We start from the raw sequence: 25416 nt of genomic DNA, 5'->3' as shown, positions 1-25416 counted from the left end.
ATTTCCAATGGGAAATATGGGCTACTCATTGGTTAATGCATAACAAAATAGACAATCCCAGATACATGGCACAATGACAATATTTTAATCTACATTTTACATTTAAAAAATCCCTGCACTAAAATGAAAATCAGCTGCATGTGTATACAATAGGTTGATTGAATTCCAAACCACAGTTCCCTGTCTTCTTGAAAACACATGTGAGCACACCCCTGGCCTCCTGATATTTGCCATGAGCCTTGCTGCTGACCTCAGATTCAATGGAAAGAAATAAGCCATTTTTAAAACACAAATTTCTTCTGCTTATTAAGAAATACACACCACAGAACATTTAGAAACTAACTAAAAGTATTTAAAAATTCATAATCCTATTACTCAGGAAAAAACCTGCAAATTACTTTTGCTATACAGTACTTCATTCCAGTCTTCTTTGCATATTTTGTCTATTTCATTGAAATGATACAGTATATACAATTTTGTAGCCTGCATTTGACTCAATGTAATGCATAGGCATTTTCTCTCTTTTACCAGTAACACAAACATTGTTAAAGGCTACACAGCATTTAATCATATGGAGGCAGCATAATTCCCGGCCATGACCCTGCTGCTTGCTGCTCTCTTATTGTTTCCTGTCCAGTTTTTCTCCATTGTGCACAGTGCTGCAATGAATCCTTATTCAGCCATTACTTTTCTGTATTTACACTCACAACAGCAATATCAAAGGGGTCCGTTCACTGTATTCTGCTGCCAGAGTATTGCCCCACTCCAACCAAAACTCTGAAAAACTTTCGTATTAGCAAGAGTTTTAATACAGGCCTTCGTGAACTGTTTGATTCTCTTTCCTCTGCTACATGGTAATCCAAGCTCAGCAAAGTGGAAATATTCCAAGTCATTCTATCCAAGAGTAAGCCCACCATGAACCAAGACAGCTTTGCGGGCTGAGGGTCACCACAGTGAAGGTGTGTGACATGGTAGCCTGTTCTTCATATTTTAAAAAATACCAAAGGAAAAGGAGAAAGCAGAGTCTGGGGAGCTCACAGAGAGACTGAGGAAATCCTAAGACCCAGGGCAGTATCTTCAGGGGAAAGAAGACCTGGGTAACTGGTGCAAGCAGGCCAACCGCAGGGACAGGAGAGCAAGTTACAGCTCCCTCTCTACAGACTACCTGTCCACAGGCCCAGCACATGATGGTGGGCCACAATCTCACCCCATTTCAGGAAGCCTTAACCTTGGTTGTTAGTGAATTATTTTCATGAACCTGAAGTTCTCATTGTTATACTAGTCAAGGCGTATAAAGAATGATACAGTCAAAGCTTAGAGGTTAGTATTATTGTGGAAAGGAATCAGAATGATTATCTATGGCGCCACAGGTACTACTGAGGCTAGTGTTGACTGCAGTCTAAAAACTAGGTAGGGGCTTCGGCAGCAGAAAGACATGCACTCCTCCCGCCCTGGCTTTGAGCAGGACCCCCATTGAGCACCTGCCTGCTTCTTGGCAGCACAGCCATCCCGAGCACTGGGCAGACAGCACAAAGCTGTACACCCAAACCTCAACATACTGAGTAAGTCCTGAGCTTTAAAAAAACAAACTCTGGGATGGGTGCAGTGGCTCACGCCTGTAATCCCAGCACTTTGGGAGGCTGAGGTGGGCAGATCATGAGGTCAGGAGATCGAGACCATCTTGGCCATGGTAAAACCCTGTCTCTGCTAAAATACAAAAAATTAGCTGGGTGTGGTGGTGCCCGCCTGTAGTCCCAGCTACTCAGGAGGCTGAGGCAGTGGAATCACTTGAGTTCAGGAGACGGAGGTTGCAGTGAGCCAAGATCGCACCACTGCACTCCAGCCTGGAGAAAGAGCAAGACTTTGTCTGAAAAAAACAAAAAACAAAAAACAACTAACTTTGGGGGAAAAAAATCACTTGATATTTAAAAATAAGAATGCAAGTCAGATGTGGTGCCTCATGCCAGTAATCTCAACAATGGGAGGCCGAAGCAGGTGGATCAACCTAAGGTCAGGAGTTTAAGACCAGCCTGGCCAACATGGTGAAATCCTGTCTCTACTAAAAATACCAAAAATTAGCCAGGTGTGGTGGCACGCACCTGTAGCCCCAGCTACTCAGGAAGCTGAGGGAGGAGAATCGTTTGACCCCAGGAGGCGGAGGCTGCAGCGAGCCGAGATCACGCCATTGCACTCCAGCTTGGGCAACAAAGCAAGATCCTGTCTCAAAATAAAAATAAGAATGTCATGTGTCCAGGCTACTTCAAGTCTATATGAGGATGGCAGGCCAAAATATTGTGAAGTGATAACTGTGTGGCCACTTAAAACCAAAGGGGCTTTGCCTAAAATCCATCTTGCCTAAAAGATTCCCCGCTCCTACCATGACCACAGAGAGCCAGCTCTAAAGACAGACAGAGATGCAGGCGCCAGTTCCCACAATGCCCACATGACAGCTCCCTCAAAGATGACTACAGCCAGAGCAGCTGCTGCAGGCACACCCCTCCTGTGGGCACACCCCTCCTGTGGGCACACCCCTCCTGCCCGTTTCCACTGTCCTTTAATTAGCTGCACAGAAAGTAGGGAGCCCAAGTTCCCTCCATTCAGGGGATGCAACCCACTCACCTGCCTTCTTATGAATCTTTTTTTCTCCTTCTTGGTGTGACTGTCTGGCAACTAAGCTTTGATTTACTTTCAGTTAAGAAAAGGTTGTTTATAAAGAAATATCAAATAACTATGAAAAAATTTACTTCTCTGTGCAGTTATGAAAATCAAATGTCATTCTTTTTTTTTTTTGAGACAGAGTCTCACTTTTTTTTGAGACTGCACTCTCGCCCAGGCTGGGGTGCAGTGGTGTGATCTTGGTTCACTGCAACCTCCGCCTCCCAGGTTCAAGCAATTCCCTGCCTTAGCCTCCTGAGTAGCTGGGACTACAGATGCCTGCCACCATGCCCAGTTAATTTTTGGATTTTTAGTAGAGACGGGGTTTCACCATCTTGGCCAGGCTGGTCTTGAACTCCTGACCTCATGATCTACTGCCTTGGCCTCCCAAAGTGCTGAGATTACAGGCGTGAGCCACCACACCCAGCCATCAAACGTCATTCTTAATCAAGAAAACTCTTGGACATGTCCTGTTATTTTTTTTGCCTAATTTTCTAAAAATAAGGAAGTTTCAGAAGCCTGAAGTTTTATATAAAGCAGCTCCTTCAAATGTACCCTTTCGGACATAGCAGTCATCAGATTCATTTTTGAAAAGCTGGGTAGGTCAAGAGTACTTGAAATAGTGCAGTTTCTATTTAAAATACTCGAATCACTTTATAACTCAGAAAGAAAAAAGATTACTTAAAATGATTATTCAAAATGCAGACATCAGCCCAACAGGTGTAGCCATCTCATATGGAGCTGGTGATAACTACCTGGGACAATAAAGAAATGGATTTCTTCCCACGGATGTCTGAAAAAGCAGCCAAGTACTTGATTAAAAAGTCTCAAAGATGCAACCTTAGACAGTCCTCCCTCCTGACTCCAAGTAAAACACACATTAACTGTGAAATAATTTGTTAAACTGAAATGACAATGAAAGGTGGTCTTGTTTGTTTCTGTTTTGAGATGAGGTCTTGCTCCGTCGCCAGGCTGGAGTGCAATGGTGCTCTCTGCAGTCTTGACTTCCTGGGCTCAAGCAATCCTCCTACCTCAGCCTCCTGAGTGGTTGGAACCACGGGCATGTGCCACCACACCCAGCTAATTTTTTAATTTTTTGTAGGGATGAGGACTCACTATGTTGCCTAGACTGGTCTTGAACTCCTGGGCTCAAGTGATTCTCCCGCCTTAGCCTTCCAAAGTGCTGGGATTACAAGCATGTGCCACTGTGCCCAGCCAATGAAAGGTATTTTTAAAGGAACATCTTTAAATTTGCGCTAGTTCAGCCATTCTTTTGTTTGTTTGTTTGTTTTTGCGCCACTGCACTCCAGCTTGGGCGACCCTATCACCCAGGGTCTTGCTCTGTCACCCAGGCTGGAGTACAGTGGTGACAAAAACTTTTCTGAAAAAAAAATGTTTTAGCCAAAGGCATCTTAGAGCCAAGACAAATTCTCTTTTCTACACTTAGCCACAAGGAAGAGTGATTCTGGCTAAAGAGGAGCCTTGTACAAGTTTATGGTAGACATGAGGACACCAGCTAGCAGGACAGAAATTTTTTGAGGCATTTTATTTCCAAAATTGTCTAATTGTCTAAGTCCATGACCTTCCAAGAGGATAATGCCAAAATTACTGAACACAAATATTGCCTTTTAATGTCTCATTCCCAAGAGCCACAGGGACATGAAATGATGACTTAAATCTGCCAGAAATCTACCAGGGACAGAGCTCTGTAGCATGTGATGTCCTTGTGGACCCCAGAGGAGATTCAAAAGGAACAGTGGGCTTTGCATGGGAGGGGCTTGCTTTGCAGCTAGAAGATGGGAAAAGCTAGTGATAACTGAGGATTCTGAGCTCCTCAAAGGGAGGCCCACTACCTCTGCACCCCCAGGGCTTGGCTCAGAGCTTTGAATGTGGCATGTGATCAAGTGTTGCTGTGCTGAACTGAACGACAGTATAAGCTAAGCACATGCAAAGAGATGAGAGATTTAAAAAAAAAAAAAAAAAAGCTAGGTGGAACAACCTCCAAAAATGGCCAGAAGGACTGTGGTTCTTTCTGCAAGTTCCCTCCATCCCAGAGAATCTTGATAAACAACTGCTCTCAGCAGTCCATTTGGACTGTTCCTTCCTTGACTCAATAAGCATTTAATGATCACCTACAAATGCATATCACTGGGCTATACAATTCACCAACATCAAGCCCCAACATACTATCATATGTTGTGTGATTATGTTGACAGTGGTAAGATTGTTTTAATGTTATTCTAAGTTTTGATTCTCGTCAATATTAAAGAGCACAACGTGTTTGCCAGAGCAAAATTCTGCCATGAGACCTACTCTACTAAAGTTCCTGTGTAACGCCAATGCCCACCTTTGGTAGGTCCTTTCCTATTAAGCACAGCCTGCTGTTCCTCAGTGATGTTCAGCCGCCGAACCACATCAGCTAGAGCTGATTTGAGCAGCTGGATGTCATCTTCTTGCATCTGAACTCTCTGCTCCAGTGAAGCAATGCGGTCTGTCACCTCCATGCTACTTGCAGCAGACGCGCTGTCATCTAAACCAAAGAAAGGATCGAGTGAGTTTTAGATGCTCCCCAGAAATCAGATCTATAAACATACTCTAGCACATTGTTTTAAGCCCATTGCTTTAACATAGTAACACTTACAGACTAAAGATACTGCCCTTCTGCAGAAATCATGTGAAATCTTTTACTGTGTGTAACTACAACTCTTCATTCTACAATGATCTTTTCATTCTCTACATTTGTGGTCTTCATTTTAAAGTGTGGTTTTAATTATACTTTTTTAATGCAGGCCAACTTGTTTTCAGCGATATCAGAGAACCTTAGCGGTAGAAGGGATGTTAGAATACGTCTACTTCGATTTCCCACACATTGCAGAAACCCAGTTTGCATGGTCTTCCAGCTTCTGTTCCAACTATGTTAACTGACAGGTAGGTTATACAATCACAAGGCCACCCTATCCATCAGTCAAGGCTCTGAAGCATAAAACAATGCAAGTTTGGCAAGCTACCCTTACAATTATGGTAATCATATTTTCTTATACAGAATCATAATTCCCAACTCCTTATCAGGGTCCACAAGGCTCTCCGTGATCTTCTTTGCCTCTCCAACCTCATTTTACATCATTCTTCCCTTCACTTACCATGCTCCAACCAGAGAACACACAGGACTCTGGGAGGTGGAGATGGGCAGACTGCTTGAGCACAGGAGTTCAATACCACCCTAGGCAACATGGCAAAACTCTGCCTCTACAAAAAATACCAAAAAAATTAGCCAGGTGTAGTGATATGTGCCTATAGTCCTCGTTACTTAGGAGGCTGAGGTGGGACAGTCTCTTAGGGCCCAAGAGGTCGAAGCTGCAGTGAGCAGAGATTGCACCACTGCACTCCAGCCTGGGTGACAGAGCAAGACCCTGGGTGATAGGGTCGCCCAAGCTGGAGTGCAGTGGCGCAAAAACAAACAAACAAACAAACAAACAAACAAAAGAATGGCTGAAATAGCGCAAATTTAACGAAATATACAACTACAGGCCGGGTGCAGTGGCTCACACCTATAATCCCAACACTTTGGGAGGCCAAGGCAAGCAGATCACCTGAGATCAGGTGTTTGAGACCAGCCTGGTCAACATGGTGAAACCCCATCTCTACTAAAAATTCAAAAATCAGCTGGGTGTGGCAGTGCATGCCTATAGTCCCAGCTACTAGAGAGGTTGAGGTGGGAGCATCACTTGAACCCAGGAGGCAGAGGTTGCAGTGAGACAAGACTGTACCACTGCACTCCAGTCTGGTAAACAGAGAGAGACTCTGTCTCAAAAAAATAATAATAATTAAAAAAGAAAAATGTATACACACACACACACACAATTACAAAACACTAATCAAAGACTAAGCAAAATAAATGCAAAACAGCCCACCTCAAGGTACATTACAGTCAAACTGTTGAAAACCAAAGATAAAGAACAAATACCAAAAGCAGCAAGAGAAAAATGGCATATGAAATACAAGAGAACTGCAGTCTGATTAACAGCTGACTTATCATAAACTACAGAGACAGAAGAGAGTGGAACTATGTCTTTAAAGTACAGGGTGAGGAAAAGCTTAATGCAGAATTTTACATCCAGCAAATACCTTCCAAGAAAGCAAGCAAAATAAAGACTTTTCAGAATAACAAAACCAGAAGGAATTAATCACCAAAGATCTTCACTGTAAGAAATGCTATTGAAAGTTCTTCAGGCTAAAGAGAAATTGTATAAGATACAAACTCAGATCCTAATAAAAAATGAAGAGCACTGGAAATGATAAATGCCTGAATCACCTCAAAAACTCACTTTTTTCCTTTTTCCACTTTTCTTTTATGTTATTATGAAACTTTAATCTTTTTTTCTTTTCTTTTGAGACAGAGTCTTACTCCATTACCCAGGCTGGAGTACAGTGGTGCAATCACAGCTCACTGCAGCCTCCACCTCCTAGGCTCAAATGATCCTCCCACCTCAGCCTTCCGAGGATCTGGGACTACAGGCACACCCCACCACACTTGGCTAATTTTTTAATTTTTTGTAGAGGAAGGATCTCACTGTGTTGCCCAGACTGATCTTGAATTCCTGGCCTCAGGTGATCCTGCTTCATCCTCCCAAAGTGCTGGGATTACAGGTATGGGCCACCGCGCCCGGCCTTGAACCTTCAAACCTTTAAAGGCAGAAATTATAATATTGTCTTATAGGGCTTAGAATGTATTTTTATGTAATACATATGACTACCATAACATAAAAGATGGGGTAAATACGGTTCTACAAGTTACAAGATTTCAATATTTTATATGAAGTATATGTCATTAACTATAAGTGGTTTTTATTTTATTTTAATTGACAGAAATTGTATATATTTATTGTGTATAACATGTTTTAAAATATATGCATACATTGTGGAATGGCTAACATGAGCTAATTAACACACGCATTACCTCACATACTTATTTTTGTGGTGAGAACACTTAAAATCTACTTACTTAGTGGTTCTCAAGAATACATACATGTTATTAACTACAGTCACAATGTTGCACAATAGCTCTCATGTAAGTGGTTAGTATTAACTGTAGTGGAAAAGTCACAGATGTATATTGTAATCCCTCATAAATGACTAAAGAATAACACAAAGGAGTGTAGCTAAAAAGCCAACAGAAAATTTAAAATGAAATTCTATAGTCAAATAATTCAAAAGAAGGAAGGAAAAGAGTTAAGAAAGGTACAAAAAAGAGAGACATGTAAAAAACAAAAAATGCTAAACTCAAACCCAATATAGCAATAATTATATTACGTGCTACATTAAAGCAATCATTTCATTAAACACACCAATTAAAAGGCAGAGGATGTCAGAATAATATTTCTTTAAAAAAAAGCAAAACCCAACTAATGCTGACTACAAGAGATACACTTTAAATACAAAGACACAGATAGGTAGAAAGCATATGAATGGAAAAAATATATACCACGGAAACAGTAACCATAAAAAGTCTGCATGGCAATATTAATCAGATAAAATAGATGTCAAACAAAATAAAATGTATTACCAGAAATAAAAAGGGCCATTTCATAATGAAAAAAGGGTCAATTATCAGAAAAATCCTGCAATCATAAACATATGTGCCTAATAATAGAGATTTAAAATACATGAAACAAAACTGACAGAATTAAAGTTAGAAACAGACAATTCTATAATTTTTCCTGAAGATTTTAATGTCATTCTCTCAGCAACTGATAGAATAACTAATTAAAAAAAAATCATTAAAAGTTTAGACAGTATAGCAAGATCTCATCTCTATAAAGAATTTAAAAATTAGCCAGGCTAGTCCCAGATGCTTGGGAGGCTTAGGTAGGAGGATCACTTGAGCCTAGGAGATCCAGGCTACAATGAACTATGATCATGCCACTGCACTCCAGCCTCAAAAACAGAATAAGACTCTATCTTAAACGAACAAAAAACCAGTACAGACATAGAATATTTGAACAACACTATAAACCACATTGACTTAATTGATATGTAGAGAAAACCATAGCTAACAATGGCAGTGCATATGGTACATTTATAGGTTCTGGGTCATAAAACAGATCTGAATAAATTTAAAGATTGAAAGAGTATGTTCTCTGACCACAATGATATTGTTAGAAACCAACTACAAATATTTGGAAATGAAGCAATACATTTCTAAATAATCATTGGATCAAAGAAGATATCAGGAGAAATTAGAAAATATTTTGATCAAATGATAATGAAACTACAACATAGCAAAATACATGGGATGCAGCTAAAGCAGGGCTTTGAGGAAAACTAATAGCTTAAAAAACTACTGTATTAGAAAAGGAGAATCTGGTTATTTGAAAACGTCAACAAAATGTAAGCTCCATAAAGCAGAAATCTTTTCTGTTGGTTCACTACTCTGCCCCTCAACCTAACACACAGTGGGAACTCAACAACTATTTGATAAATTAATGAATAAATAGGTAAATGAATATCTCTTTTGAAGCATGCATTAAATTAGCTGTTAGGGAAAAAAGATGATTGGCTCACACAGCTATCCTTAAGAAGTTCTCTGTCTAGTGGAGAAGACACATGTCTACACATTACTAAAATAATTTGATAAGTTATATAAATATACAAAGTGATAAGTGAACAAAGATAAGAGAATATTAGTTGTATTTGGATCAAATGGGATCAAGCAGGAGTTGGCCTTGAAGAATACAAATATTCACCAGGGCCAGGCAGCAGTGGCTCACACCTGTAATATCAGCACTTTGGGAGGGCGAGGCAAGTGGATCAGCTGAGGTCAGGAGTTCGAGACTAGCCTGGCCAACATGGCAAAACCCCCATCTCTACTAAAAATACAAAAATCAGCCAGGCATGGTGGCACGCATCTGTAGTTCCAGTTACCTGTGAGGCTGAGGCAGGAGAACCACTTGAACCTGGGAGGCAGAGGTTGCAGTGAGCCAAGACTGTGCCACTGCACTTCAGCCTGAATTACAGAGCAAGACTCTGTCACAAAAAAAAAAAAGAAAAAAAAATTCACCAGGTGTAAAAGTAAGAATGGCATTCCAAGCAAAGGAAACAAGTAATTTAAACAAAAACAAATATGAAAACACATGGGCTATTCAGATAATAGTAAGTGGCCTCTGACATTGAAATCTGTCACCTTGTAACTTCTGCTTACTGGATAAATAATTCTGTCTTGCCCCTAAATTCAAGCTCTGTCAATTTTCTAAGTAACAGATAATTGTTTCACACATAGAAATAGTTTTCAAGTGTTTCCATGGCACTTCTGAGAGAGAATAATAGATCTCTATTAACCAAGAGAGCTGCTAACCTCTTACAAGGAAAATATTGTGTAAGTCTTTTTAAAACTATATCTCAGGCATATCTCCTTAAAGAAACAAAAGTATAAAGCAAGAACAACTTGCAAATATTCTTTTCTCATGCACCTCCTCTCCTGGAACTAAATATACCATTCTCTATGCTCCCAATGCAGGATCCATACTGTTTGTTAGGCGTACTGGTGGGTATGTGTGTGTCCTCTTTTTCTGTTTCTCTCTGTTGAATGAGACATATAAAGAACTTTACAAACTCATCAGTGAGAAAACAACCCAATTTTTAAAAAAGGCAAGGGAAAAATGGGCAGAAGACTTAAATAGACCACCAAAGAGGTTATACAGGTAACAAACAGGCACAGGAAAAGAGGTCAACATTACCAGTCATTATGGAAATGCAAATTAAAACTACAATGAGATATCGCTACACATCTATTAGGATGGTTAAAAGTAAAAATGCTGACAAAACCAAGTGCAGTGAGAATACGGAGCAAATGAAACACTCTCTCCCCCACTGAGGGTGGGCACACAAAACGACATGGCCACCCTGGAAAAGTTTTGCATTTTCTTATAAAGTTAAACCCATATTTTCCATATGACCTAGCAATTCCTAAGTATTTGCTCTAGAAAAATGAACACATATTCATACAAAAACCGGTACACCCACGTTTATAGTGGCACTGTCCAGACTTGATAGAAATTCAGAACAACTCAAATGCCCTTCAAATGGCGAAATGGATAAACCGTGGTATATTCACGTGTTGGAGGAGCACTCGGTAATCACATGGAATCAATGGCTGATACACAAAATAACTCACATGGGTCTCAAAGGCATTATAGTGAATGAAGAAAGCCAATCTCAATGCTGTATTATCCCATTTATATGACATTCTCCAAAGACAAAACTGCAATGAAGGAGAATGGATCAGTGGCTGGCAAATGTTGGGCTGGGGATACTGCACACGGGAATTTTGGGGGTAAGTGGAACACTCTGTATCCTCAGTGGTGGTTGTTACATTAAACTATACTGTGTTAAAATACATAGAATTATCTCAAAAATGACAGTTTTTACTGAATAACATATAAAATAAAGTACTTTAATGAGAGTTCAAATAAGATAAGGTCCACACACTGGTTTTTGCCAATTTAGAAGTTATTTTTGCTTGTTGGGATTGGTTGCTATTATACTATGAGAGCTCAGCAGAGAAATATTTCAATGAACACAAAGTACTTATTGCTCAAGGGAAAGAGACTGTCCTTAAGTGCTATACAACTTCTTGTGAATAGACAGTAGTTCTGTGGGATTTCTCCATTTGTCCTTTGTTGGATAGGAGAAAAAGAAAGTCCCACTTCATAATGTCAAGCCAACTGGAAGAGAGAAGTGGGGAAGATAAAAAAGTATTTTATGTCTGTCTTCCCTCTGAGAAGTAATTAAACAGTTTGGTGAAATCTTCTAACGTGTGAATAAGAGAGGGAAGGGTCAGGTTGGTGTAACACCCGTTGCGTAGGAGGCTGGGCCAACACACACCTATCTGGGAAGGTCTCTGGCCTCAGAAGGAAGGCAGAGAGAGTTCTACTAAGGTAGGAGAAGGCATTCCAGAGCGAGGTCAGTGTTGACAGCACAAGCAGAAGAGGCACAGACTTCCGTCATTAAGAGCAAGGACTATAGAGTCAAGCTACCTGGGTTCAAATCTCAGCTCTGCTACTTACTAGCTACATGACCTAGGACAAATTCCTTAATCTCTATGTGCCTCTATGTATAAAATAGGGGCAAGAGCACTTCACAGGGCTCTCATAATATTAAATGAGCTGACATATGTAGAGCACTTAGAACACATTTTTGCAACTAGTGCATGTATAAATAAATGTAAGCTGTGATTAAGCTGTTGTCATTATTACTGTTGTTGTTTCCAATAAAAATGACCAAAGTAAATCCAAGTTTAACAAAATTCTTATGTGCTATCAATAGTTATGCAAATTAGCACTGAATAATTAATTAGAAATTAGCGTTTAATAATATGTGCTTTTTAAGTCATGAAACAATCTGTAGCATAGAATCATGCATTTATTTTTTTTCTTTAGAGATAGTGTCTCACTCTCTTGCCAGGCTGGAGTGCAGTGGTGTGATTATAGCTTACTGGAGCCTTGACCTGGGCTCAAACAATCCTCTCATCTCAGCCTCTCAAGTAGCTGAGACTACAAATGCACACCACCACAGCTAGGTAATTTTAAAACTGTTTATAGAGATGGGGTCTCATTATGTTGCACAGGGTGGTCTTGAACTCCTAGCCTCAAGTGATTATCCTGCCTCAGCCTCTCAAAGTGCTGGGATTACAGGCGTGAGCCACCACACCCAGCCTAGAACTGGGCATTTCTATGACATTTTTGGCTTGTTCGTGTAGACAGCAGCTTCTAGAGAAGGCACACACTCTAGCTGATGGAACTCAAGCACACTTATTCTGGCTGCCAGCATAGGACTGAGGAGGAAATAGTTGGCCTCTGTAGTATAACCTTGCATTTTCAAATCAATATTATAAAACAACTTACAGAGTAAAACAAGACTGGCCTGTTCCCTGCATTCAAAGACTTTAGCATCATTGTGGTCTCAGTGGCTTTAATAAAACTGCATAAATCAGAATATTTAAATTATATTGTTGAATTTATATAAGAAAAAGTTTGATTTTAATAGTTTAATAAAAACCCCAACCACCCCAAGATTTGCCTTCAAATACAAATGGTTAAAAACTGAAATGTCGGATCTGCTTAGGAGAGCCCCCATTTGTGAGATTTACTTGTTTTCCCCATGACATAATCCTAGTGCTTTCCAGATCCTGCCAAAATCATTGTTTTAACCTGTAATGGATTTTCTTCCTTCTGTTTCTGCAGGTAATTAATCTGAAGAATACGACCAGGAGACTTCTTGGCAGCAGCGTGAGCTGTCTGAGGTTCTTAACCTTCTTGTGTACAGAAAAGACCACTGTTGTTCAAATGACTTTACACTTCAATTAAGCTGGGGAGAAAACTGATTAGCATAATGAAAAACAAAGCCCAGAGTTTGCTTTAACCAACACAAACCATTTGAACCTCCAAACATTTCACAGGATTCCATAGCACAAGATGTGAAATTTCATCAAGGAAAACCTCAGGTTGGGGATGCAGCACCAATAAACCTTAACAACTTATCTATTTTAAAGTCATTTTTGTTCCTATACCTCTCAGATTTATCTATGGAGGTCACTAAAACACTGTCAATAATTGAGCTTTAACTTCTTTTCCCCCAAGTTTTTACATTCTTGCCAGTTAACACTTTATAGTGTTAGAGGGAGGTTTCAAGAATTCTCTAAACTTTTACCTCTTGGGTTTTCTAAAACTTTCGTGTGAACTGGAGCTCTGGCTTGGGCTGGGCACCTGCTCCTTTCCTGATCTGTTTTCACGTGGCAGCGTGTAGCTGTGTCGATGGGGCAGTGTCCCTATCTCACTATCGGGGAACGAGCTCTCAGACTGGGATCCTGCGGCACACGCTGACTCTATGGCCACAGGGTAGACAAGATGTAATCACAGGGAAAACTGAACCCCCAGTGGTGCAAGGCACTGAGGCAGATGTCTGAGCTGGCCAACCACTCTGTAAGCCACTCTGCAGCCTCCTCCAGCAGCCCTTCTCAAGGCTACACATTCCAACTTTGTGGCATTTTGTCAAGAGCCAAATACTGTTAAGACTAGTCTACTAAGGGTTACTTATACTGCCCTTTAGAGGTACAATGGAGAGAGCACCATCTGGGATTCAAACTGAGCAGTAGCCAATTCCTAGATCTGTCGCCTATTAGCTATGTGACCTAATACCATCTGCCTTATGAGGTTCCTGCGAATATGAATGTTAACGTGTATGAAACTTCTAATACTATGATGGCAAATAGACACTCAACACAAATGGTACTTTAGCCTTACTAGAGTCCATTGTTATGAATATTACTGTTTTGTTTATAAGAGCAAAAAGCAAACATCGATCTTCAGTGAAATCAATGATTAACAATAATTATTGAACAAATCCTGCAAATACTGTGCAGTTCTATCTCTGCAGCACCTCTGGCCAAGTTGAGGAAATGTGATATTAGCCTCAAGATAAAGCACGGTTTGATGCCACACGAACCGTCTCACCTGGCAGCACATGACCAGTGGCAAAAAGACATGCCAAGTGTTACCTCTCACAGCCTCTGGCTCCAACCTGACTCTCATGAGAACCCAGCCAAGCATTGGCTTTTTTCTGAGTTTCAAGGGATGCCATGGGTCTGGGCAGCCCTTACATCACCCCTGGTTCAGAGGCAAAAAGAAGACCTCGTAGCTCTGCTTTCACCCTAGATCCTCATGTAGCTATTTATGGATCTGACTTTTAAGTTTAATTACTTTTTTTCTTACTGTAAAAAGCAGTACAAAAGGGTCTCCGGTAACATGATGTGTTATACTCTATTAAAAAGTGAGAGAAGCATGCTTTTTTCTCCATTCATGTGATTATCTCATTATCTAGGGATAAAAACAGGCTCTTGACTCTGTAAGTCTTCCGGTAATATTAAGACATTCTTGTTATCTGAGTGATGTTCCCGGAAGTTAAAGGGGCCTAGTAATTTTAAAAGGTTAACTTAGAATCTGTTCCCTTTATCTTGAGATGTTCTTACTTTCTTTTCTTTAATTATTTAAAATAAGGATAGCACCAAAACAACAATAGCCACCCTTGATTCACGGGCTGCTGTGTGTCGGAACCTAAGCCTTGCAGTGCAGCGTCCCCACGCCCAGTGTCCCCATGCCGCACAGCGCCCTCCCGTGAAGGTGCTATCCTCATGCCACAGATGAAGTAGGAGAACCTGAGTTTCTGGTCTACTCTGCCTAAGGTCGCATGGCTAGAATGTGGCCAGCGGAGGGCGAGTTGTGAGCCTAGGCTCCTTTCACCATATCTCTTCTCCATCCAAATGACAGGCATTAATTCCCATGGGATTTCCATGGTACTAAGTAAAATACACACAGAATTTTTACATCATTTTGCCTTTTCAAAAATATTAGACAAATGTTATTTAGAAAAAAATCTTACCAGGTTTTTTAGTAGTTTAAACCAATCATTTAAGTAATAACAAATAATAATCTCTTGCTCAATAATTTGCAGATACACATCTCACATAAAGCAGACTTTCATTAGTATATGCTGTTCACAGAATAGTCATGCCCTATTGTCATACTCGGAGTCATTCTATTAGTATCCAATAGCAAAAGAAACATACAAGCAATCAGTACAGAGAAGCAATTAACCATCATGGCTCTGTCATTTGCAGGCCTGGATTTCCGCCTTGCTGTCAGATTCGCAGCCCTGTGTACCACTCCTGGCTGAATGGCTCCAGCTTTATTTCTGTTCTCAGACTTCCAGTTCTCCTTGGATCATCGGGGTCAGTTAGGAACCCTGCGTCCTGCTCACCCCTGAGCTGGACCTGCCACAAGAGCTCTGGCTCTGACGTTCATCACTTGATAGAAAATGACAACAATAGATCCCATCTCAAAATAAACCTGTCTCAAATGAAGTTCATGAACTAATGTTCACATAATTGAATATTAAAGAGCTCTACAACAGCCCTTTCCTGATATAAAAATACTGTCATCAAATATTGATTAAAACAACTTCATCAGAGCCTCTAGAATCTGGAAAGCAATGGTATAAAGATCTTTTACAAGCCTTAGGTTGATAATGGTGATGATGGAGATTAGAAAAAAATCCTCAAGATCACCCTAAGAAGCAACATGTGACTGTGTTTACCTTGGAGGACATGAAATTTAAAGGAAACAAACTTTCAGTTTAATTCAGTACAATGATATTGAGCATCCTTCTGGGCCAGACCTGGTGCTGCGCAATGCAATCTTCCCAATCTGGAGGCACTCAATCTAGCAAGAAGAGACTGGTCAACAAATAACTGTAATAGAAATGCAGGAACACAGGTGAGAGATCAAATCAGTAGCCCCCACCCTGCCCCAACTGTTATATGCCAGAATCACATTTGCCAAAAAATAATATGAGGACCAGACGGATCAAGATCAAAACACAGGTGAATACAGAAGATAATTTCCAGGCCAGTTACTAGGTTTCAATTAATGAATTGTAATTGAAAACAAAAGAGGAAGAATAAGAACAACCATGTGTAGAAAGACCAGTCATGAAATTCTCTAGTTGAGTATTTAGGGAATTTGTTAATTACCTTATCTTGAACTATCCTGGACTCTCATTTCATTTTGCCTAACCACAATTATCAAGTCAACAAAGACTTCCTGTGAAGGCTTGGAGACTTTGAAACCTTTGAAATGTTTACTAAATACTACAAACGTGCAATGACATACAAACATCCACGAACACACATGCACACTCCAACCTTTGCAGAAATGCTCTTGTTTCTGTCAGAAACAAGACCTGGGCCCTTTAAGATTGTTGATATCTTTCTCCCACTCCACTTTACAGTTTTAAAGCAAACAAGAGATCTTGCAGCTGAGCAGAAAATAAATTCCTGATAATGTGTGAAGCCCTATGCTTTAGAACCTGGCCTTTTGCCATGAGGTGCAGTAGCTGCATCACACCGAGGGCAAGGGTGGCTCACCCAGGCTCTGGGACAGCTTGGATGGGAGAAAGAAAAACAAAAATTACAGCTTTTTAATAATGATCCTGGCAAGGCACACGAGGTTGCCAAATCTTAATGATGAAAGGAAAGATTAAAATTATGCAGATGGGGAAGGGGAGAGAAGACAAAATAATGAGCATTAGAGTAAAATTTGAAAAACATCTAAAACTGTCAGTCTAAAATTTTATTTTACATGGAGATTACTGCAACATTTGTTTGTTACATCTGTCACACATTCTAGATGAGACATCCTCACTTTATAAGCTGACTTAACAAAAAGTATCTAAAAAGGTAGCTTTAATGATTTGTTATTTGATACCATGGTTTCAAAGTCCTTCAGCAAATAGAATAAAAGCTATTATTATCTAATTTTTTTCTTCTATTAGTACAATTTTTTCCTATTCAAAGTACCATATGGTTACATCATCCAAAAAAATTAATTGTCTTCCTCACTTAATAGTTTAGTTACTTTAAGACAATATTCCCTTGCGTACATGCCTGTCCTTTAATAGTTGAGATAAAAATTAGAAAAGCACAGTGTAGCTGGGAATGGTGGCTTATGTCTGTAATCCCAGCATTTTGGAAGGTTGAGGTGGGAGGACTGCTTGAGCCCAAGAGTTCAAGACCAACTAGGGCAACATAGTGAGATCCTGCCTCTACAAAAAATTTAAAAAATTAGCCGGGCATGATGGTTCATGCCTACAGTCCCAGCTACTTGGGAGGCTGAGGCAGGAGGATTGCTTGAGCTGGGGAGGTTGAGGCTACAGTAAGCTGTGATTGCACCACTGCTCTCCAGCCTGGGGGACAGAGTGAGCCTCTCTTAAAAACTATAAAACAACAACAAAACAAAAAGAAAAGCACAATTCAAACGGTTTAAAACCACCAACAGGGCCAAAGCCACATACCTAGTTCTCCAAGAAAAAAACTTTCTAAAACAAGCTGAGGGTCCTGCTTCAGGACAAAACAATGGATATGTTCGGCTACAGAAGATATTAAAATACCGCGGTTTTTATTGTTGAACTTGTCTTTTGGGTTCCTATCAAAAAATGGAGCTACAATAGTTTAAGGTTAGAATCTAAAGGGAAGTTTGAGTTCTAACCTCCCATCCACATTCCTTGTAACTGTAAAACTTTTTAAAAATCCTTTTAACATTCTTTAGCTACTTTTTAAAAAATGCCATCAACTTCTGCTTCCAGCCAAGATGGAGTAACAGTGGTTAGATTACCATCCTACCTTAAACAGCTAGAAGAACAGCCAAAATATATTAAAGGTCAGCTTTTAAACACCTGGACACCAGACAATGAGGAAGTGATCAATGAAAGATGGTAAACAAAAGAGGTGAACCCTAGGACTAGCCCAGCAGATATTCTGGAGTTTCCAGGATGTGAGGCAGGGAGGGAACCCAGGTGGAGCTTAAGTCTCCCTAAGTTGCAGAGACACACAGCTGGAAGTCCAGGACAGCCAAGACAACTGGGGTCAGCAGGGAGAGTAATGGAGAAGACAGCATTACAAAGAGAAAAAACTTCATGGGTCTGCAGAGAATACCCCCACACACACATACACACCTAGCCCTCAAGTCTTCTGGTGAGTATTTATCAGCATTTACATGTGAGGAAATTACCCAAGCCTGAGAAAAAAAATCATCCAAAAAAAAATTAGAGGGAGCAATTACCAGAGCTCAGGTAGAGCTAGAAATAGTTCCTGACACCCTGACACCATAGGCAGAGTGGAAAACCTCATAATCCACAGCCTCATGGAAGGAGAGGACTCAGAGGATGTTGCCTGAGACTAAAAACTACTCTGGTCCCCCTAACAAGCTTAAGAACAAAACCCAAAAGGATCAAAATGTCTCCAAGTAACCATCCCCAGAATAAAGCTTGAAATATTTATAGGAATTCAAAAATATCCAGCACTCAACAAGGTAAAATTCACAATGTCTGACCTCCAAGAAAAAAATGACTGGACATTCAAAGATGCACAAAAATATGACCCAAAATAAAGAAAAGAATCAACCAAGCAAAACTAACCCAGAAATAACACAGACAATAGGATTAGTGGATAAGAACAACTAAATAGTTATTATGACCATACTATGTACATTCAACATCTTACTGCAAGTTCTAGCTAGTGCAATAAGTTAAGAAAAGGAAGTAAAAGGTATATAGACAGGGAGGGAAGAAACAAAACTGTCTGTTTGCAGATGACACCAATGTCTATGTAGAAAATCCCAAAGAATTGACAAAAAAAAAAAAAAACTCCTTTCATAACACTGTTACATGATACAAGGTCAACACAAAAAAGTGAACTACTTTCCTAAAAACCAGCAATGAATAATTGGAATTTGAAATTTTAAATACAATAGCATTTATAATAGTACCAGAAATGAAATATGCGGATATAAATCTAACCAAATATTTACAGGATTTATATGTAGACAACTAAAAAAAACCATAATAAAAGAAATTAAAGAAGATCTAAAGAAATGGAGAGATATTCCATGTTCATGGATTATAAAACTCATTACTGTTATGATGTCAATTCTTCCCAATTTGATCTACAGATTCAATGCACTCCCAATCATAATTCCAGCAAGCTACTTTGTAAATATCAACAAAGTAAATTAAAGTTTATATGCAAAGGCAAAAGACTCAGAATAGCCAACACAAAACTGAAGAAGAGCAAAAAGTTGGAGAACTGATACTTCCTGACTTTAAGACTTATAAAGCTACAGTAATTAAGACATCATGTAATTGATGAAAGAACAGACACAAAGATCAATGGAACAGAGAGTCCAGAAACAGACCCACACAAATACAGTCAACTAATCTTTGACAAAGGAGCAAAGGCAATCCCACAGAGAAAGGAGAGCATTTTCAGCAAATAGTGTCGGAAATATTAAATGCCCACATGCAAAAAAATGACTCTAGACACAAACCTTACACCTTTCACAAATACTAACTCAAATTAGGTAGAAAGGAAAATTAGAAAGTATTTCTAACTGAATGAACATAAAAACACAGCATATCGAAATTTGTGAGATGTCACTTAGAAAGAAATTTATATCACCCAATATCGACATTAGAAACAAAGAAAGGAGAAGGAAGTAGGGGTTGGGGGCTGGGGAAGGAATGATCTCAGCATCCGTAAACTAAACCTTCAGAAACTTAAGCAGAAAAAAAGAAGGAATATACATTACAGCTAAAATCAATGAAACAGGAAAAACAAAAGAGAAAATTAATGGAATGTAAAGCGAGTTCACTGAGAAAATAAATAAAATTTGTAAACCTGTAGCCAAACTGATCAAGGAAAAAAAGAGAAAGGACATAAAATATCAAAATCAGAAATAAGAGAACTGACATTACTACTGATCTATAGATGTTAAAGGATAATGAAATATTAAAAAAAAACTTTACACCAATAAATTCAATAACTTAGATAAAATATATACATTCTTGAAAGAAAAAAAGTACCAAAGCTCATGCAAGAAGAAATAGATCTAAAGAGCCCTATTAAAGGAACAGAATTTGTAGTTAAAAAGCTTTCCACAGGCTGGGTGCAGTAGCTCACATCTGTAAACCCAGCTCTTTGGGAGGCCGAGGCAGGCAGCTTGCTTGAGCTCAGGAGTTTGAGACTAGCCTGGGCAACAAATAAAAACCCCATCTCCACAAAAAAATACAAAAATTAGCTGGGTGTGGTGGCCACACCTCTAGCCCCAGCTACTAGGGAAGCTAAGGTGGGAGGATTGCTTGAAGCCAGGAGATAGAGGTTGCGGTGAGCCGAGATCACTCCACTGCACTGGGCAACAGTCACATCCTGTCTCAAAACAAAACAAAAACTCATCAGCGTGATTAAAAAAAAGATTAAAAACAGAAACAAAAACAAAATCTTTCCACAAATCACTGATAAACTCACTGGTGAATTCCACCAATATTTCAGGAAAAAAAGAATATTAATTCTACACACTCTTTCAGATAACTGATAAGGAAGAAATATTTCTCAACTCATTAGGCCAGCATTACTCTAATCACAAAATCAGACAAATTATAAAAAAAGAAAATTACAGACCAATATCCTCATGAAAATAAACGCAGGCTGGGCATGGTGGCTCACACTTGTAATCCCAGCACTTTGGGAGGCCAAGGCAGGTGGATCACCTGAGGTCAGGAGTTCGAGACCAGCCAGACCAATATGGTGAAATCCCATCTATACTAAAAATACAAAAATAACCAGAGTGTGGTGGGGTGCACCTGTAGTCCCAGCTACTCAAGAGGCTGAGACAGGAGAATTGCTTGAACCCAGAAGGCGGAGGTTGCAGTGAGCTGAGATCGCACCATTGCACTCCAGCCTGGGCAACAGTAAAACTCTGTCTCAAAAAACAAAGCCAACATTCTTAAAATTTTAGGAAATCAAAATCTTATATAAAAAATACATCATGACTTATCAATAGGTTTATTCTAGGAATGCAAGATTGGTTTAACTTTAAACTATCAATGTAATCTGTATTTACAAATTGAAAGAGCAAAACAATGTAATTAGGTCAACAAATGCAGAAAAAGCATTTGACAACATCCAATATCCATTCTTGATAAACATTCAGTAAACTAGGAATAGAAAAGAACTTCCACAATCTGATGTAGGGTGTCTATAGAACACCTACAACAAACATCATACATTTCAATACTGTCTTGGAGGTTTTAGTCAGTGAAAACTAAAAAGAAACAGACACTCTCTAGGTTAGAAAGGAATAAGTAAAACTGCCTTTGTTCGCAGATGACATGGCTATCCGACTAGAAAATTGATGGTATCTACAAAGAAGTTACCAGAACTAATAAGTAAGTTTATCAAGGTTGCAGGATAGAAGATCAACACATAAAAATCAACTGTATTTCTATATACTTGCACCAAACAATTGGGCCTATTTACAATGTTATCAAAGATATGAAATGCTTAGGGATAAATATAGCAAAAGATGTTCAAGATCTGCACATCAAAAGGTAACACAGCTTTTTCTCTCACAAAACACTGCGAGAGAAATCAAGACGACCTAAATAAACAGAGGATATACTGTGTCCATAGGTTGGAAGACTCGTTGTTAATTACTGTTAAGCTAACAATTTTCCTTATATAAAAATTTAATCTATACATTCAATGGAATCTTAATCAAAATCCCAGCAGGATTTTTGTAGAAACTGAATAGCAGATCCCCAAATGTATATGGAAATGCAAAGGCCTAGACTAACCAAAAGAACTTTAAAAAAGAGCAAAGTTGAAAGACGTACCCTGCCCAACTTAAGCAACAGTCATCAAGACAATGTAGTCATGGTATAAATAGATCAACAGAATAGAACGAAGAGTTAAGAAACAGACCAATACATGTATGGGCAACTGATTTTTAACAAAAGTACAAAGTCAATTCGATAGGGAAAAAGACAGTCTTTTCAACAAATTAGGCTGGAACAATTTCATATCTAAACCCACACATGCAAAAAAAACCTCAATCCATACATTGCATCATATACAAAAATTAATTCAAAATGGATCACAAACCTAAATGTAAGACACAAAACTATAAAACTTGTAGAAGAAAACTGAGGAGGAAATCTTTATAATCTTCATTAGGCAAAGATCTCGTAGATATGACAGCAAAACCCCAATCCATAAAAACAAAATCAAACTTGCTGGGTAGCATGCTCTATGCTCACTACCTGGGTGTCAGATCAACCACACCCAAGCCTCAGCTTCATGTAATATACCCAGGTAGCAACCTGCACATGTACCCCTTGAATTAAAATAAAAGTTGAAATTATTTTTTAAAAAAGAAAAAAAAATGGTAAATTCAATTTAAGAACTGCTTTTCAAAAGACACTGTTAAGAGAGTGAAAACATAAGCTACAGAACAAGAGAAAATATTTACAAATCATATATCTGATAAAGAACTTGTATCCAGAATATATGAAGCACTCTCAAAGCTCAAGAAAGTGAATAACCCAATTTTAAAATGAGGCAAAAGATCTGAACAGAGACTTGGCCAAAGAAGATATACAGATGGCAAATAAGCATATCAAAAGGTGCTCAACATCGTTAGTCATTAGGGAAATGCAAATTAAAACCAAAATGAGTTATCACCTCGCACCCCTTAGAAGGTCTGAAAATAAAAAGACGGACCACACCAAGTTTTGGTGAGCATGTGAATCAGCAAGTGCATCTCTGACACGCGGCTGTGGGAATGTCAGATGGTACAACCACTTTGGCAGACAGCTAAACACACAGTCACTGTTGGGTCCAGCCATTCCATGCCTAAGTACTTCTCCAAGAGAAATGAAAGCCTCCGTCCATACAAAGACATGGACACAAATGTTAAAAGCAGCTTTATTTGTAATAGCCAAAAACTACCAGGACATTTGGGAAACAGTCCAAACGTCCATCAACAAGTAAATGGATAAACAAACTGTGGTAGGTCCATACAAAGGCACCCAGCGATAAAAACATATTAACACTAATATAAGCAACAGCACGGATGAATATCAAAATTGTGCTGGGTGAAAGCAGCCAGAAAATAGAGTACATTCTGTACGGTTCCAGTTACATAAGATTACACAAAATGCAAACTAATCAATAGTGACAGGTCAGTGGTTGGAGTGGAGGGGGGCAGGGAGGGCTGACAAAGGGGCACAAAGAAACTTTAGGGGCGATGAACATCTTCATTATCCTGATTGTGGTTCTGGTCTCATGAACATATACAGATGTCAAAACTTATCAAATTGTTCATTTAAATATGCTCAGATTATTAAAAGTTGATACCTCAAGAAAGCTTTTTAGTTAAGGGGAGGAAGCAGCAAAAGAAAAAAAAATCCCATCATTCAGTAAAAAATGAAAAGGAAAAAACCGTGTATTTGTTAATGATTCCAGCAAGCCTACTCAACTGTTGGCAGATATCATAAAGCCTTCATGGAATGAGGCAGGATATTAAAAATAAGAAGATAACCAGTTTGTACAAGGGAAAAAAAGATGTATTGAACTGTTTTTGGACCTATAGGTTGCAGCAGACTTTTTTCTTCATGAACTAGGTCATTAAAAAAAAGAAAATAGCTGTATGCCAGCCAGTACTAGCACATGTTTCAGCAGTCACACAGAAGTATATGCCTTCCACCATTTTACTCTCTTAGAATAGCTTTCAAAATCGCACTGAAAATTCCTCAAGCCAGATTCCACACAGGATGAGAAGCCCTGGCCCACAGCACTGATGGGAGCAACAGGAGTGATGCCAATGAGCCCAGGGAAGGGCAAGGGCCCCTACCAATAATACCTGTCCCTGTCCCTGGAGCAGCTGCACTCACCCCTGGCTCTCTTTCCATTCTAGTTCAGAGAGTGAGACTATGACTGGATGGTCAATGGAATCATTTTGTTGCATATTCAGATCTACCCAAGAAAACATTTGCCTTTCCACTTCAAAGCCCTGCTCCAAATCCCACACCAAAATACACTGGAAAATATTGCTCAGAGTACGTTTATAAAACATTACCACTTTTTTTTTAATATAATTTTTTTTTTAAGGCTAGTCAAGTGAAGCAGTGGGAGTGGAGAAGGAACAAAGAAATCTGTAACTGGTTGTGATCAATTAGTTGTAAACACCACTGCACTCGGACCAGCCAACATTATCACTTTTTAAAGAACATTCACATAACATGAATTGACAATCTAGTTCTCTAATGTTTAAAATGCATTTGAAAAGGATTTGAGTTGTTTAATTTTCCAGAGTGAAAATTTGGGATTTAGAGAGGCACTGAGAGGACCTTGAGGTGACACAGGACAGGATTCTTGGTCCAGGGAACACTGGTGGCTGAGTTTTAAAGAATCAAAAGGAGTTGGTCAAAGAAAGAAAAGGGGCATCTGACAAAGGGCCCAGTCTGGACAGTGGTCCTACATTATCGGCAGTCTGATGCTTTGAGCACTGTTTGAAGTATAATCCAAAATGGGCTCGGTGGCTCACACCTGTAATCCCAGCACTTTAGGAGGCCAAGGAGGGAAGATGAATCTGAGGTCAGGAGTTTGACACCAGCCTGGACAACACAGCAAAACCCATCTCTACTAAAAATACAAAACTTAGCTGGGCAGGGTGGTGGGTGCCTGTAATCCCAGCTACTCAGGAGGCTGAGGCAGGAGAACTGCTTGAACCTGGGAGGCGGAGGTTGCAGTGAGCCGAGATCGTGCCACTGCACTCCGGCCTGGATGACAAGAGCTAGACTCTGTCTCGAAAAAAAAAAAAAAAAAGAATACTACAAAAAAGTGCAAGAAAGCCAAGAAAGCAGAAGGGAAGAGGAAATGATGATTAAAATAACATTGTCAGTCTAGCACGGTCAGAGAATAAGCTTCCTAGAAAGCCAGGTGACAGGAAGGGTTCACCCTTTTAAGTAGTACCCTTTTTTCCTTTAAACTGCAACCATTTTGTTCAATAACAAAAAGATAAACAACCCAATTTCAAAATGCAGCAAAGACCTTAAATAGATGTTTCTCTAAGAAGATATACAAATGGCCAATAAGCACATGAAAAGACGCTCAACATCACTAGTCATTACAGAAATGCAAATTAAAGCCATAATGAGCTACTCCTTCACACATACTAGAATGGCTATCATCAAAAAAGTGAAAATAACAAGCATTGGCAAGAATGTGGAGAAATTAGAACCCTCCTGCACTGCTGGTGTAAATGTAAAATGGTACAAGCCGTTGTGGAAAACAGTTTGGCAGATCCTCAAAAAGTTAAA

At 39.4% G+C, this 25416-nt stretch overlaps 1 protein-coding gene across 4 annotated transcripts in view; it reads right to left on the bottom strand.

The window, feature by feature from the left end:
- EML1 (EMAP like 1) overlaps positions 1–25416 on the bottom strand; it is a 199156-nt gene that overhangs the window by 85663 nt on the left and 88077 nt on the right. For all 4 annotated transcript variants that reach the window (XM_064375207.1, XM_064375209.1, XM_064375208.1 and 1 more), the window contains exon 2: positions 5003–5185. In XM_064375207.1, the coding sequence (XP_064231277.1) occupies positions 5003–5185 (183 nt within the window). The remainder of the gene's footprint in view (positions 1–5002; positions 5186–25416) is intronic.

The sequence above is a fragment of the Aotus nancymaae genome, unplaced genomic scaffold, assembly GCF_030222135.1.
Source record: "Aotus nancymaae isolate 86718 unplaced genomic scaffold, 86718_ANA_hifiasm-v0.15.2.pri h1tg000011l, whole genome shotgun sequence".
Lineage (NCBI taxonomy): Eukaryota > Metazoa > Chordata > Mammalia > Primates > Aotidae > Aotus > Aotus nancymaae.
The sequence above is the reverse complement of the archived record's forward strand: the minus strand, read 5'-3'. Positions and strand labels throughout refer to the sequence as shown.